The sequence below is a fragment of the Gobio gobio genome (genome assembly GCF_949357685.1).
Source record: "Gobio gobio genome assembly, chromosome: 11".
NCBI classification, from domain to species: Eukaryota; Metazoa; Chordata; class Actinopteri; order Cypriniformes; family Gobionidae; genus Gobio; species Gobio gobio.
This window is the reverse complement of record NC_137104.1, coordinates 1,794,199-1,810,185: the sequence shown is the minus strand read 5'-3', so window position 1 is coordinate 1,810,185 and position 15,987 is coordinate 1,794,199. Positions and strand designations below refer to the sequence as shown.

General features: G+C 36.3%; 2 protein-coding genes across 3 annotated transcripts; one reads left to right on the top strand and one right to left on the bottom strand.

Moving 5' to 3' along the window:
* Nucleotides 1-2,322: 2,322 nt before the first annotated feature.
* LOC307133725 (fucolectin-1-like) lies at nt 2,323-4,984 on the top strand (the record flags this gene model as incomplete). Its single annotated transcript, XM_079828946.1, has 7 exons — nt 2,323-2,327; nt 2,362-2,496; nt 2,661-2,794; nt 2,881-2,913; nt 3,714-3,993; nt 4,167-4,303; nt 4,398-4,984. 7 exons carry the CDS (start codon nt 2,323-2,325, stop codon nt 4,400-4,402), a joined length of 729 nt encoding a protein of 242 aa, XP_079685072.1. The 3' UTR covers nt 4,403-4,984.
* A 650-nt stretch (nt 4,985-5,634) lies between these two features.
* On the bottom strand, nt 5,635-15,743 carry LOC307133864 (mediator of RNA polymerase II transcription subunit 30). Of its 2 annotated transcripts, none has more exons than XM_079829170.1 (5): nt 15,581-15,743; nt 15,274-15,484; nt 11,867-12,025; nt 6,142-6,231; nt 5,635-6,071 (listed from the first exon to the last, which is right to left on the bottom strand). In XM_079829170.1, the coding sequence occupies exons 2-5, from the start codon at nt 15,454-15,456 to the stop codon at nt 5,976-5,978; spliced, it is 528 nt and encodes a 175-aa protein (XP_079685296.1). In that variant the 5' UTR covers nt 15,457-15,484; nt 15,581-15,743; the 3' UTR covers nt 5,635-5,975. The 2 variants fall into 2 exon arrangements, with proteins under 2 accessions (XP_079685296.1, XP_079685295.1); XM_079829169.1 differs by having other exon boundaries at nt 15,274-15,456; nt 15,581-15,729.
* Between the last annotated feature and the right edge of the window lie 244 nt (nt 15,744-15,987).

The following is a 15,987-nucleotide window of genomic DNA, read 5'->3' as shown; positions in this document are numbered from 1 at the left end:
AACTGATAAAGCATTAGCGACTGGAGAAAATACAACCCGGAAGTGACTAATAAAGTTGTTCAGGGTCTCAGTCACAGCTCCTTTCGCTTCCCAAAGCGATTGTGCCCAAAGCAATGCTCTTCCAGTGAGAAGGGAAATGAAGAAAGCTACCTTTGATCTCTCTGAGTTGAATTGTGATGTGTTCATCTCCATGAACAGCTCGCACTGCAGGAGAAATCCGCTGCACTCCCCCTCCTCGCCAGAGAAGGGCGCTGGCCGGGCCATGGGACTGACAGAGGCAGACGAAGAAGAATTGATGGCGGGTGATGAAGTGACAGGTGAGGATCCAGTGGTGAAGATCGGCGTGGAAGCTTCTCCGTCGCCGTGACCAGATGGTTCGTGCATGTTTGGTCAGGTCTTCTGTCAGGGTTGCTGAATGACACAAACAGGTAAGTTGAAAGGATATTTAACACAAACATATAATGGTCACGGCAGACAGGAAGAAGTGATGAGATAAACTGGAGCGGTAACTGATGAAGTGTTCTGAATGAGTCTCTTATCTGATGCAGGATGGAAGTCGGGATGGTGAAAGTTCAAGGCTGGTGATCTGAAGAAGGCAGGCTGGTTGAGGAAGGATCGTCGGATGAAGGAACACAGGTAAGTCTTCTGAAGGTAAGGATCGAGTGAGTGAGTCAGTATGGCGATGTAGTATCGACGAGACCTGACAATGACTGTAGGAACTGAAGGTGCTTATAACAGGAAGTGCAGTGATAGGGAATTAGGGACAGGTGATGAACACAGGTGCGATGAATCAGAACTCGGGTGAAGCGGAGCGGATGGGCGGAGTGTAGAGGTCTGACGCTGATGCATCTGTGACAATGCCCTTGTGTACCAAGTGAGTGTTCTTCATTACTGAATGTTGTCAGTCACACACATATAATATTCTTACAGAACATTTGATAACTGTCTTCATCTACATTATCCCTTATTGGTTGTTTTGGCAAAATAAACTGATCAGGACCCCGGCTAATTACATGGTTACTAACCACAAATAAATAATTTGACACAAAATATTGATTTGAGTTGAATTTGTTTTAGTAGCTCACTAATAATAAACGCAAAGCTTTCGTGAAAATTATTCCTATCAAAACAAACAAACATGTTCAAACAAGACAAACATTTAAGGGATAATGTACAGTCATGTACACCCAAATAAATAATTACATAATTATATACTGTATGACATATTGAGTTTTAAATTTGTACCTGTTTATTATCTTAGAATCCATTACAGTGTACAAAAACAATAATTTGGGCAAACAGCACAAATACTACATTACTCTCAGTTGTAGCCTAACGGTTAGAGAGTTGGATTTGTAACCTGAAGGTCGTGGGTTTGCATCTCAGGTGGGGGAGTGAATGATCAGTGCTCTCTTCCACTCTCATTAATCATGTCTTATGTGCCCTTGAGCAAGGCCCTTAATCCCCAATAGCTCCCCGGGTGTGTGTTCACTACTCACTGCTGTGTATGTGTGCACAAATTCCGAGTATGGGACAAATGTACTGCTTTGTTTTTTTATGGGCCCGTATGTTTTACTATATGTGTAACCTGGCTGCTTAGCACTAGAAACTCATGTGTTCTCGGGAACAATAGATCTAACATTGCAAGCTGATGAAATAAGAAACCCAGCAACCAACAGAGCAAGTCAAGTCAGGTCACCTTCATTTATATATATCGCTTTTTACAATATAGATTGTTTCAAAGCAGATGATAATAGGAAACCTATGGGAAAGAGATTGTTTTGGCTGTACATCAGCTTGAGAAGAACGTTATGATAACACTTTATTTTAAGGGTCCAGAATAATGCATTAGTTAAGGATTAATTAAGGATTAACTTGTTCACAACTAAGCATTAGTTAAGCACAAACACACTAGTAATTAATGATTAACTTTACATTTTAAGGGTCCGTAATTATGCATTAGTTAAACTAGTAATTCATGATTTGCTTGTTCACAATTATGCATTAGTTAAGCATGGACACAATAGTAATTAATGATTAGTAATTAATGATTCTATCATTAATAGTAATTAATGATAGAATCAGAATCAAGTATTCCAGAGAGCCGTGTAATAATCATTTGAATTACACAGCTTAGCATTATTTTGCCCATTATATTGTAATTATACTTTAGTGCATTAAAGGAAAAAAAAAGTGTTTATTATTTTGTTAAACAGAGAATCTTGCTCTTGGAGCCGCAGCTGTCCATTCTACCACATACGAGAATTTAGGAGCTGAAAGGGCTGTTGATGGCAAAAGGGATTCAATTCTGCCTATTGGATCATGCAGTCATACTAATAGGGACTTGAACCCCTGGTGGAGAGTTGACCTGCTGAAAGAACAAGCGGTGACCAGGGTTAGCATCACTAATCGAGGAGATACTGAATCAGTGAGGATAAATGGTGCTGAGATCCGTATCGGCAACAGCCTGGAAAATAATGGCAACAGTAATGAGCTGTAAGTATTGTTTCTCTCTTAATACTTGGTTATAAAATGAGTAAATAAGAGGAAATGACTTTGAATGAACCCTTTTTAATACAAACCTGCCTTTGACAGAAGTATATGTAATATGCTTCATGCCGTTTTGATACACTCATCTCTATTTCTCTGTGTCTTCACAGGGCTGTAACTGTTGAGTTCATCCCAGCTGGAGAGACAAAAACATTTGAGTTTAAGCCGATTAAGGGCCAATACGTCAACATTGTTATTCCTGGGCGCAGTGAATATCTCACACTGTGTGAGGTCGAGGTGTTTGGTGAGGGACAGAGAGAGAAGACTGTGTGATAGAATTTGTTTATATACTTATTAATGTGTGAATAACTGTTATTATTTTATAAACAGATAAGGACAGGTCAACGTACACTTGTGCTCCAAGTGAGTGTTCTTCATTACTTTCAATGTTGTCAGTAACACACACATATATATATATATATATATATATATATATATATATATATATATATATATATATATATATATATATATATATATATATATATATATATAATTTTTTATTTTATTTTTTTATTGAGAAAAATTTCTAATTAACAAAACAGTAGCTTATACAAGGTAAGAAAAATATATTCCTATTTTCAAACAAGACAAACATTTAAGGGATAATGTACAGTCATGACTGTACTTCTATACAACTACTTCAATACAATCTCTAACTATAACAGAGCTGGCACCAGTTGTGTCTGAATGAAACGTGTGTGTGATACAAGAAACATCCAAGAAAGACCGGCTTCAGAAAGCGGATGAGCTGTCTGTTATACAGCGTTGCTATTGATGACGCTCATTATCTGGAAAAATCTCAGAATGTCACCACGGACCAATCACAATCAAGTATTCCAGAGAGCTGTGTAATAATCATTTAGATCAGTGGTTCTCAACTCCAGTCCTGGGGACCCACTGCTCTGCACATTTTGTATGTCTACCTTATTTAAGGCACCTGATTCTGATCATCAGCTCGTTAGGAGAGAGCTCCATGAACTGAACTGAGTGTGTCAGATAAGAGAGACACAAAATGTGCAGAGCAGTGGGTCCCCAGGACTGGAGTTGAGAACCACTGATTTAGATTACATAGCTTAGCATTATTTTGTCCATTATTTGGGGTTTATACTTTATCACATTAAAGAAAAAAAAGTTCTTGTTTATTATTTTATGTTAAACAGGGAATCTTGCTCTCGGAGCCGCAGCTGCCCAGTCTTCCACACACAAACAAGCAGGAGCTCAAAATGCTGTCGATGGCAACAGGAATTCAATTTTCAGTGGATTGTCATGCACTCATACTAAAGAGGACAGAGACCCCTGGTGGAGAGTTGACCTGTCGGACGTCTACAAGATAACAAGGGTTAGCATCACTAATCGAGGAGATTGTTGTGCAGAGAGGATAAATGGTGCTCAGATCCGTATCGGCAACAGCCTGGACAATAATGGCAACAATAATCAGCTGTAAGTATTGTCTCTCTCTAAATACTTACACACATGGTTAGAAAATGAGTAAATAAGATTAAATTACTTTGAATAAATCCTTTTAATACAAACTTGCCTTTGACAGAAGTATATTTAATATGCATCATGCTGTTTTGATACGCTCATCTCTATTTCTCTGTGTGTCTTCACAGGGTTTCAATTGTTGAGTCCATCCCAGCTGGAGTCACAAAAACATTTGAGTTTAGGCCTATTCAGGGCCGATATGTCTACATTATTATACCTGGGCGCAGTGAATATCTCACACTGTGTGAGGTCGAGGTGTTTGCAGGTGAGCGATAAGAGAGAGAGACAGTGTGTAGACATTTGTTCTATTTATACTGTGTGTAACGTCTTAATGATTTTTGTTCTGTTTTCATTGGCAGATTGAGTGAAATGAGATGATGTTAAACCCCAGTCCACTGATCCTATCAGCAAAATACCAAACTACGGTTTTCTGAGCAATACTAATATTGCACTTCTTTCTTTATTTTCATTTGACCTCTGCACCTTTTATTCTTAAGATAAAAGATCAGTTTCAGTGTACATTCAGTAAAGCTTTGGAATGGTTTTTAAAATCCACCTGATTCTTAGGGGACAGAAGGGAGTCTTTTTTTAATGGACTGGCATTTTCTTAATAGTTTGTGTTTGAACACCACGTGTTCTCACTTCTCACTCAATTATGCAAAAAGAGGAGCTGAACTGATATGTTGAGGTATTTGCCACAGTCGCCACAAAGAGAAAAATGTGGATCAGTTTAAGAAACGTCACAATGACGCCATCTGCTGGTAAACACCCAGTACTGTGATCCTACCAGTCATTCTGCAACTGGAGGGAGGGTTATTATCCTTAAAGCTATTAAAACATTTCTGTTAATTGAAAGGAAGCTGAAATAAATAGTTGAAAAACCAAAGTAACCTTTCCCATTTTCATTTTAGTTTAAGTTGAAGCACTAAAATGATTCATTGGAACTAAAAATAAAATACAAAAAATAAAACAGAAATAAAGGTAAATTAAAACAAAAATGATATTTAACAAAAAAATTAACTCATATGAAAACTAAAAATATAAACATAAAAGCTAATTCAATCTAATAGTAAAACTTTAATAACACTGATGAAGGGTCACAGTCCATAAATGGGTCTCAGGATTACAAGAAACAAAAAACAAACAAAAAGAATGCAAGTAGCCTATGAGTATAAATGTTATAACATAAGGGAAGAGAATTTAAATATTTTGTTTTAATATTTTTTTATTTTAAAGGCTGTACGTCTATATGTATATCAATATACAATGTAATCTAAAATACTTTTTTTTTTTTTTTTACATTTTGGTTCTATATTGCGTTCCATTTGGTACCCAAACACATTGAGATCATGAAGCAAAACCAGCCGTTAAAAATAAACATACGTCCAGCAGACAGGACGCCTCCATCTTCCCACAGGCCTTTAGGGCCCTTAAGGGCCACACAGAGCTCATTTCTACAACACAGACAAACTATTGAAGTGTAAATATTCCATGTAGTCAGTCAACTAATGCTAATACAATAATTATGCAATAGTTAAGACATCCTGATATGTGAATTCTGTTCTGTATTTCCTGAAAGAAAAGACGAGACACACAAAATTTTTACTTATTTTTTATTTTGTATAAAAAATCTTTACAAAAAACAAACAAACACCATCCAATAATTCATTCAATTCTTCACCCGGAAGGCAGATTTCAGGAGTGTGATGCAGAGCTCTCTCTCTCACACACACACACACACACTACCTGAGGAGCAAGAGTGTGAAACACAGAACAGACCATAGTGTAAGCGCTAACATCATCAGCATGGCTTTGACATCACTTCCTGGAGCTCAAGGTTATTAATCAGAGCGTTGAGTCTGATCTCATTGGTCAAGATGAACGAAAGTCCGTCTGAGAAGATGCTCTGAGAGTTGACCGATGGTCAGATGTGGAGATCATTTCCGCATGGTGAGCATGGCATTGACGTCCCACAGGAGGTTCCTCATCTGGTCCATTAGCACCTTCATCTCCTGGTTCTTCTGCCTCACTTTCTGTTGAAAAGGAAATCATACTTTTATTCAGCAAGGATGCGTTAAATTGATCAAAGTCTATGAAACAAACCTCGAGAACTTCCTGTCTCTCCTGAATGACCGCTGGGCTGCACGGCTCCACCCTCACAGATGCCGTCTCCTCAGACACATAAGGAACCAGCTGGACGGAAACACACACATTATTGACATATCATGCGTGATCATATCCGTATCACTATTTAGTTTTTCAGGGGTTAGTTCCAGTGAAAGGAACTCTTAATGCTTCCAATTGCTGGGTTAGTCTATATTCAACCCAACTTGGGTTATTTTTAACCCAGCATTTTTTAGAGTGCAACCATTAAATGACTAGGTTGTAAATAGTTTTAAAGTATAGTACAGTCAGTGTGCACTTTATTACCGTAAAACTTCAAATAATAGCCCGGGCTTCTATTTACCCAAATCACCGAACTGCACCGGCTTGTATTTGAAACAGGCGTCTATAAGAGACAGGCCTTTAATTTAGTGTTGAGATGTTCAAGCATGACGGTAGGAGGTTACCACATTATATTACGTTTTATTTATAATTAATTTGAATGTGTTTAACAAATCATTTAATGTAAGAAATGTCTTAGATTATTGGCAGAACAAAAAAACGAAACGTGACAGCAATGGGCAGAACAATATAAGTTACCGCTAAAATCCATTGAGCGTATGAACTTGTTGCCCGAAACACATCAACAAGAAAGAATGAAGGCTACCCTGTAAAACAACTGCAATCATGTGATAGAAAATTACTCTATTCATCACGATCATCATCCCCGCGGTTCTCCTCCACTTCCCCAGCCTCCGCTAACTCTGCCAGCCTTGCTCGCGCTAACAGCTCCGCCCAGATGCGCACGGCTCTCCCTCTTTGAAACAACGGATAAGGTGATCCTCGCTTCCATCAGAAGCTACTGTCAGGCCACATACCTAACGATAACATCCCGAAGCTAATGAAATATATCTCCTTCTCCCTCGCACACACAAACACACGCGCACGTCTGCGCGCAAGCATTAAAGGGTTAGTTCATCCAAAAATGAAAATTCTGTCATTAATTACTCACCCTCACGTCGTTCGAGACCCGTAAGACCTCCGTTCATATTCGGAACACAAATGAAGATATTTTTGTTTAAAGCTGATGGCTGAGATAGGCCTCCATTGGCATTCAGTACATTTATACTCCCAAGACTCATAAAAGGCACTCAAAACATCGTTACAAAGTCCATCTCACCACAGTGACTCTACAATAATCTTACGATGCGACGACAATAGTTTTTGTGCGCAAAAAAAAATCAAAATAACACCTTTTTCCAACTTGTTACTGCCTTCCGTGTGTGTCTCCACGACGCATGCGCGAGAATATGAGCAGATCCGGCGTTCGGACAGACGACCCAGAAGGGATTTGTTTACAATCAGAGGAAGACGCGCGTGTCTCAGCTGTTGGATTCTACATTGATCGTGCTTTAGGTCTCGGCGTAGTGCTCAATATGGGGTTAAAGTGTGCATTTCATGGAATCCCGAGCCCCGGCGCTACGTCATATTCTCGCGCATGCGTCGTGGAGGCACACGCGGAAGGCAATAACAAGCTGGATAAAGGTGTTATTTGGATTTTTTTTTGCGCACAAAAACTATTGTCGTCGCATCGTAAGATTATTGTAGAGTCACTGTGGTGAGATGGACTTTGTAGTGACATTTTAAGTGCCTTTTATCGGTCTTGGGAGTATAAGTGTACTGAATGCCAATGGAGGCCTAACTGAAGCCTTTCTCAGCCATCAGCTTTCAACAAAAATATCTTCATTTGTGTTCCGAATATGAACGGAGGTCTTACGGGTCTCGAACGACATAAGGGTGAGTAATTAATGACAGAATTTTCATTTTTGGGTGAACTAACCCTTTAAAGGAATTTTTCAGCCGCTCCATATCCAGCTTTACCCACGCTTGAAATTTGACAACTGTCAGCTTAAATGTCAAATTATACTTTTCTCCATGGTGGTATTGAGAGAATTAAGAAAAACTGAAGACTGAAAGTTCGTTAACCTCTTTGTTATGTTGCCATAGTGATGAGTCGTTCATGAACGGTTCCGTCTGTCACGTGAAATCTAATCAAAACATTGAACAGACGATCTGACGGGTTTGAGAAGATCAAATACAGCCCGATACTAAAAAACAGACCCGGCGTCTATTTGAGACCGGCCTTTATTTACCCAAACCTGTCGTCACACCAGGCGTTTAAAAGAGACAGGCGTCTATTTGGGACTCGGCTATTATTTGAAGTTTTACGGTATGCTGCTTGCTTGTTGATACGGTGTGCAATAGTGTAATTATTTTATTTATGCATAAATATTTATTTTCAGAATTTATTTTCACCACTGAACTTTTTTTTTTCTTGTTCTACCTCACCTGTTTTTACAGGGCTCCAGACTAACTTTTTTCACTAGGAGCACAGTGGCCCCCAAAATATTAGGGGCACACACCATAAATCAACGGCTAACCAAATCTACTAATGTCCACTGTATTACTAATAGGGATCATAATCGTTAAGGTTTTAACTGTATTACTACTCTTACTCATACTGCTTATCGATCCGGTACTTTAACAGTATTCTTATCGGTTCTTGTTATTATACTTTATTTATTTTTTTGTATAAAAAAAAAAAACATAATTAAGAACATAATTAACATGGCTTTATAATCTGAAAAGTAAAATATCTATAGCAAAAGAAACCGCAAAGTTTGAACAAAATATAAAACCTCTATTTGTAAATGGACCAGTGTGCAGCATTCGGAAGGTCTGCTAACATTAATATTACAGTAAAGAACAAACCTACGAAGAAATCTAATAAAGTAATGAAATGTAAAATAACACTGCATAGTTTTCACTGTATAAATTGATAGATTAATGCTTATAAAAGCTAAAGTTATTAATTCAAGAGATGTGTATTTTATATTTGCCTTTTGTTCGATTCGAATGAATGGCTCAATCGTCAGCAGGTTTATTAGACACTGCCCCTTTAAGACCGATCGAATGTAGAATTAATAATATCATATTCTCCTATTTCTCCAAACTATTTACGCCCATTTAAGATATAAACTGTTAAAATAACTACTCTCCAATCCGGTCATTTTGACACCGGATATTTGTTGTTTATTTGATGGTTTAGACCAGGGGTGTCCAAAGTCCGGCCCGCGGGCCAAATGCGGCCCGGGGATGAATTTCAAACGGCCCGCAGCGCGTCTATTAAAATATATTATATGTGGCCCGCCATGGAAAATTTACAAATCGTGCAGTTTCACAATGTCAACGCAAGGTGGCAGCACTAGATTTTTGTCATAAACTTGCAGGTTTGTGTATTTGTATTTATATGTCTATAAACAAAATACTTTAAAGCCATTCTAGATATAGAAATGTATATATTTTTACTTTTTGCCTTGTGAGCACTGCAAAAAATGCTGTCATTTAGTATTTTGTCTGGTTTCTAGTATAAATATATCTAAAAATTCTTAAATCAAGATGCGTTTACGAGATAAGTTAAATTACATTAGATATTTTTTCATGTTTTCTGGAAAATAAAATGAAATTGAATAGTTTTTGGTTAAAACAAGTAAATATATCTGCCAAAGGGGTAAGAAAAATAATGTTTCTGTTTGGAATCTTATTTCTGTCCCAAACATAAACAAAATTATGTTTCTAATCCATTGGCAAATATTTTATGTTCAAGCAAAAACTCAATTCATTTAGATTTTTTTCCCCCAGGAATCAAGAAAAAATATGTAATTTTCCTTAGTAAAAACATATTTTTTTTAAATATTTGGACTGGAAAAAAGACGGAAATACCAAGTAAGAAAAGTATTTTTTGCAGTGTGGTTTATGTGGTGATCGAAATAGAGCACGTGTTAAATTTAAATAAGAAAAGAGTTCTAACTCAGTAATAATATTTACATTTCACCCATTAAAACTTTTTGGTTGAAGAAAGTTTTACAGATATTGTTAAATATCTGTAAATGTCCTATGTCCTATCTCAAGCTACTCTACTGTCAGCTCAAACTTTTGTCAAATCTGTCATGTTTCCAAGAAACAAAATATGTAATTTTATATATATATATGGGACCGGCCCCCGGGTATGTCTACAACATAGAATCCGGCCCCCTTTTAAAAAAGTCTGGACACCCCTGGTTTAGACGCACACACAAAGCCTAAAATAATATTAAGTGCAAGTCGGTCCATTTCGCAGCACACACACATAAGCAGCCTTGAAGTTGAAAACAGCGTCTCTTGCGCGGATTATTGTGCATTTAATATCTCTTTATTATCAAACACATCCCGCAGTTTAGCAACAGTAGAGACTGCAGTTTACAACAATCACTGAATCTGACGTTTAGTTTAGGTTTAGGGAGAAATGACAGCGCAAGGCTGTGAAGGGAAGGATGTCGCGCCCGACGGAACACGGCTACAGGAAGAGTTTTACCTCATACCAGCTTTTTATAATTCTTGGAAGCCAAAATCGAAAATAAAATTACATTAATATCACAGCACATCCCTAAAGTTTAAGCAGACTAAACTTTTGTGTAGTTCTTGGCCATCGTCACTCATTAAAGCTGACTGTGGTGTTGTGTTCGCTGTAGCTCCACGTGAGAGAGCTCTCGCTTTCTCGCTCTTCTGGATTGCGAATGGCAAAAATGCATCACGGACAAATGGTTTAATATTATCTCAAATAGAAACGGCTAGAATTTGACAGACATAACGTCTATCAATTATAATTAGTAAGTGTATTTTCTTAATTTCTCCAGTACCGACAGCAGGCACATTTACTGGTCGCACACGTGTGACTGGATGTAAAATTCAGTCGCACACTCTCAAATTTTAGTCGCACTCTGGAGCCCTGTTTTACTATTTGTTAAATATAGTTTTTTTTTTAGTTCAATAAATGTTCCTTTTTTTAAATTGTAAATTTGATCATTGTGTCATTTTTATGTTGTAAATTGAGGGAGCAAAAGCAGTATCGGCTCAAGAAAATCGTCAGCCCGTATCGCTCATCGGCTAAAGGCCTGTTCACACGGGACGATTTTCGCACGCGTTTATCGCCGACGTTTAACGCCTCGGGACTAAACAATGGGCGCCAATGTGAGTGTTCACACCGACGCGCAAAACGCCAGGCGTAAAAGCGTCATTTTTAAAAAACGCCTCGGGTTCGTTTTTTTATTTTGACGCGGCGCGTAAAAAACTGGCCGACCAATGAGATCGGCGCTTTTGTTCATGTGCCTGGAGCTGCTGAAGTGACAGTAAAACACGACTTGGTGGCGCTCAAGCACAAAACGCTCTTGCCGAGCACACACTGATACGACGAAGAAGTAGTAAGTAGACAAAGAAGAAGATGAACTGCTAATGCTGCTTGCTAGTTAGCAAAAAGTGTGTGAGTGGTTTTGTCCATATACATAATATGTCTGTGGTTTTGGCAAGCACGTAAATACTGTCTCTCTTCTCCTTCTGTGTGACAAGCGAGTGTCAGAGGCTTAAAGTGCCGCAGCACCATCTTGTGTACCGGGAGCGCATCGACTGAATGTGCACGTTCACTCGGCGCAGCGCCAGTGAAAATCGCTTGGGTGTGAACACTCAAGACGCGCCGAAAAACGGCACCAAAAACGCTGGCGATAAGCGCGCGCGATATTCGTCCCGGTGTGTACAGGCCTTAAGGCTGAGGAAAAAAAATCGGTATCGGCACAAAAAAATCGGTATCGGTCGACCCCTGGTTCCAGTGTTAGAGAGCGGTCAGACTGACCTCGGCCGGAGACTCCTGGAGGTCAGGGGTCATCTCCACGCAGCGCTCGTACAGCAGCCGCAGCTTCCGGAAGAGCAGGGTCAGCTGACGCAGGTGCTCCTGCAGCTTCCCGAACCGGTCCTGATACGCCGCCTGGCTCTGGGTCACGCCGTTGGGAAGCTGTGAGGAAACAGCGCTTTATTACACAACTCTTCAAATCTCAAAGGAGATTTTATTCCAGTGGTTTAGCATATCTTTACAGGTCATGTGTGCGGATACGTCAATGCGCCACAAAACTGCTCTGATTTTGGGGAATATTGATGTTAAGATATTTCAGTGGACCTTTAACCTCCCCCTCATTCCGGATGAAATGAGTATATTTGTTCATATGTTTATCATTACTACTATTTCTTATTAATTTGATTTATCGAACTATTATTATTAATATTGCTATAACTTTTGCTGTTGTCACCTTCCTCATACCTCATTTTCCTTCTTTTTTTTGGGGAGACTATTACTTTCTTCATCATTATGTAATTTAAAATTATTATTATTTATTTTTTACTCTGGTTATGTCTGTTGTACTTCCCTACATGCTCCTTTATTCAAATATTTTTCCACTCCCACACCCAGTTACACACACACACACACACACACACACACACATACATCGTACTGACCATAATGTATGTTTTGTTGGTCTATGTAATTTTCATCTAATTTCTCATTAGTAAATATTGTACTTGTCTGTTTGCATAATAAAAAATAAAAAATTTAAAAAAAAGATATTTCAGTGGAATTATTAAGATTTCTGTGACATAAGAAAAACAACTTTGGCACAACAAAATTAATCATTTAAATCGTATCATTAATCGCATGTCATAACTTCAACATTTTAATGTTATAATAATGACTTTTATATCATTGTCAATTTCAACTGTCATAATTCCAACTTTTAATATCTTTTTTATTTCATAATTATGACGTTATAAGTCGATTTCACCTTTGTCATGGTTTGTAGTTTGTCGACTAATGTTATAATTATGACTTTTTTCATATTACTAACTTTTTAACCTCATAATTTCGATTTAGTTTGTTATAATTTCACATTTTTATCAATTTTGATTTAATGTCAATTTCGAATTTGTCATAATTTCAACATTTTAATGTAATAATAATGGATTTTTTAATACAAATTGATCGTCAATTTCAACTTGTCATAATTTCGACTTTTTAATGCTATAATTATGACTTTTTTAATATCATAATTTTCAACTTGTCATAACTTCAACATTTTAATGTTATAATAATGACTTTTATATCATAATTTTGATCGTCAATTTCAACTTGTCATAATTTCGACTTTTTAATGTTATTATTGACTTTTTTAATATCATAATTTTCAACTTTTGTCATAACTTCAACATTTTAATGTTATAATAATGACTTTTATATCATTGTCAATTTCAACTGTCATAATTCCAACTTTTAATATTTTTTTTATTTCATAATTATGACGTTTTAGGTCGATTTCACCTGTGTCATGGTTTGCAGTTTGTCAGTTTCGACTAATGTTGTAATTATGACTTTTTCATATTAATTTTGATTGTCATAATTTTGACGACAAACTTTTAACCTCATAATTTCGATTTAGTTTGTAATAATTTCACATTTTTATCAATTTTGATTTAATGTCAATTTCGAATTTGTCATAATTTCAACATTTTAATGTTATAATAATGACTTTTATATCATTGTCAATTTCAACTGTCATAATTCCAACTTTTAATATTTTTTTTATTTCATAATTATGACGTTTTAAGTCGATTTCACCTTTGTCATGGTTTGCAGTTTGTCAGTTTCGACTAATGTTATAATTATGACTTTCATATTAATTTTGATTGTCATAATTTTGACGACAAACTTTTAACCTCATAATTTCGATTTAGTTTGTAATAATTTCACATTTTTATCAATTTTGATTTAATGTCAATTTCGAATTTGTCATAATTTCAACATTTTAATGTAATAATAATGACTTTTTAATACAAATTGATCGTCAATTTCAACTTGTCATAATTTAGACTTTTTAATGTTAAAATTATGACTTTTTTAATATCATAATTTTCAACTTGTCATAACTTCAACATTTTAATGTTATAATAATGACTTTTATATCATAATTTTGATCGTAAATGTCAACTGTCATAATTCCAACTTTTAATATATTTTTTTATTTCATAATTATGACGTTTTAGGTCGATTTCACCTGTGTCATGGTTTGTAGTTTGTCAGTTTCGACTAATGTTATAATTATGACTTTTTCATATTAATTTTGATTGTCATAATTTTGACGACAAACTTTTTAACATCATTATTTCGATTTAGTTTGTCATAATTTCACATTTTTATTAATTTTGATTTAATGTCAATTTCGAATTTGTCAACATTTCAACATTTTAATGTAATAATAATGACTTTTTTAATACAAATTGATCGTCAATTTCAACTTGTCATAATTTCGACTTTCTAATGTCATAATTATGACTTTTTTAATATCATAATTTTCAACTTGTCATAATTTCGACTTTTTAATGTTATAATTATGACTTTTTTAATACAAATTGATCGTCAATGTCAACTGTCATAATTCCAACTTTAATATTTTTTTTTATTTCATAATTATGACGTTTTAAGTCGATTTCACCTGTGTCATGGTTTGTAGTTTGTCAGTTTCGACTAATGTTATAATTATGACTTTTTCATATTAATTTTGATTGTCATAATTTTGACTACAAACTTTTTAACATCATAATTTCGATTTAGTTTGTCATAATTTCAACATTTTAATGTAAATATGTCTTTTTTAATACAAATTGATCATCAATTTCAACTTGTCATAATTTCGACTTTTTAAAGTTATAATTATGACTTTTTTAATATCATAATTTTCAACTTGTCATAACTTCAACATTTTAATGTTATAATAATGACTTTTATATCAAAATTTTGATCGTCAATGTCAACTTGTCATAATTTCGACTTTTTTAATATAATTTTCAACTTTTGTCATAACTTCAACATTTTAATGTTATAATAATGACTTTTTAATACAAATTGATCGTCAGTTTCAACTTGTCATAATTTCGACTTTTTTTAATATCATAATTTTCAACTTTTGTCATAACTTCCACATTTTAATGTAATAATAATGACTTTTTAATACAAATTGATCGTCGGTTTCAACTTGTCATAATTTCGACCTTTTTTTAATATCATAATTTTTCAACTTTTGTCATAATTTCGACTTTTTAATTTCATAAATATGGCTTTTTGAGTCCTGATTTCGATGTATTATGTGATAATATCTGTTTTTAATAAGCATTATGATATCTGTCGTTGTGTTGTGACGCGGTCCGTCACCTGACCTGCGTGGCGCGCGTGATCTGGAAGATCTCCATGGTGCGCGTGACGATGTCCTGCACGGTTTCCTGCCCGATCCGGCACAGGTACACCGGGGAGATCTCCCGCAGCGCCCCCTGTGGAGGCCCTCCGGCCGGCTGCTGCTGCTGCTGAGGGCCCTGGCCCTTCTGAGGGAGCGCGGAGGACATCTACACACAAACACACACACAGCGCGATCTGAGGGAAACACACGACTCTTGTTTACCGATGGACGGAGCACAGAATTCACTCCGCGCTTCAAACTCGGACCACGAACTTTGTGTAGAAACTCACCGAGCTTAGCGACGTTGCTCCTGGTCCTTAAGTAGCTCAACTGTGGCGTTATTAACAATAATATCTGCTAAAAACGAACGCGGGACTCCTTCGCTCGCGTTCAGTTTCAAACAGACGAGCGTCAGCCATCATTTACTGCGTCACTTCCTGTTTCTTTAACGTCAGTCAGAAAAAGCAAATCTCGCAAAATAAAAGTCCGTGTTTACACAAATGTGTGTGTAAGTTACTGTGTATATAAACGGTATTGTGTAACAAATAAAACCAAAGAAGTGTCATTTAAAATTGCTCATAGAATATATCCTGTGAAAGAAACATTAGAGCGTTTTCGTCTGGATATTGATTACAATTGCTCTTTTTGTAATTGTGAAAAAGAATCTATTGTGCATTTATTTTTTGAATGTGCCTGT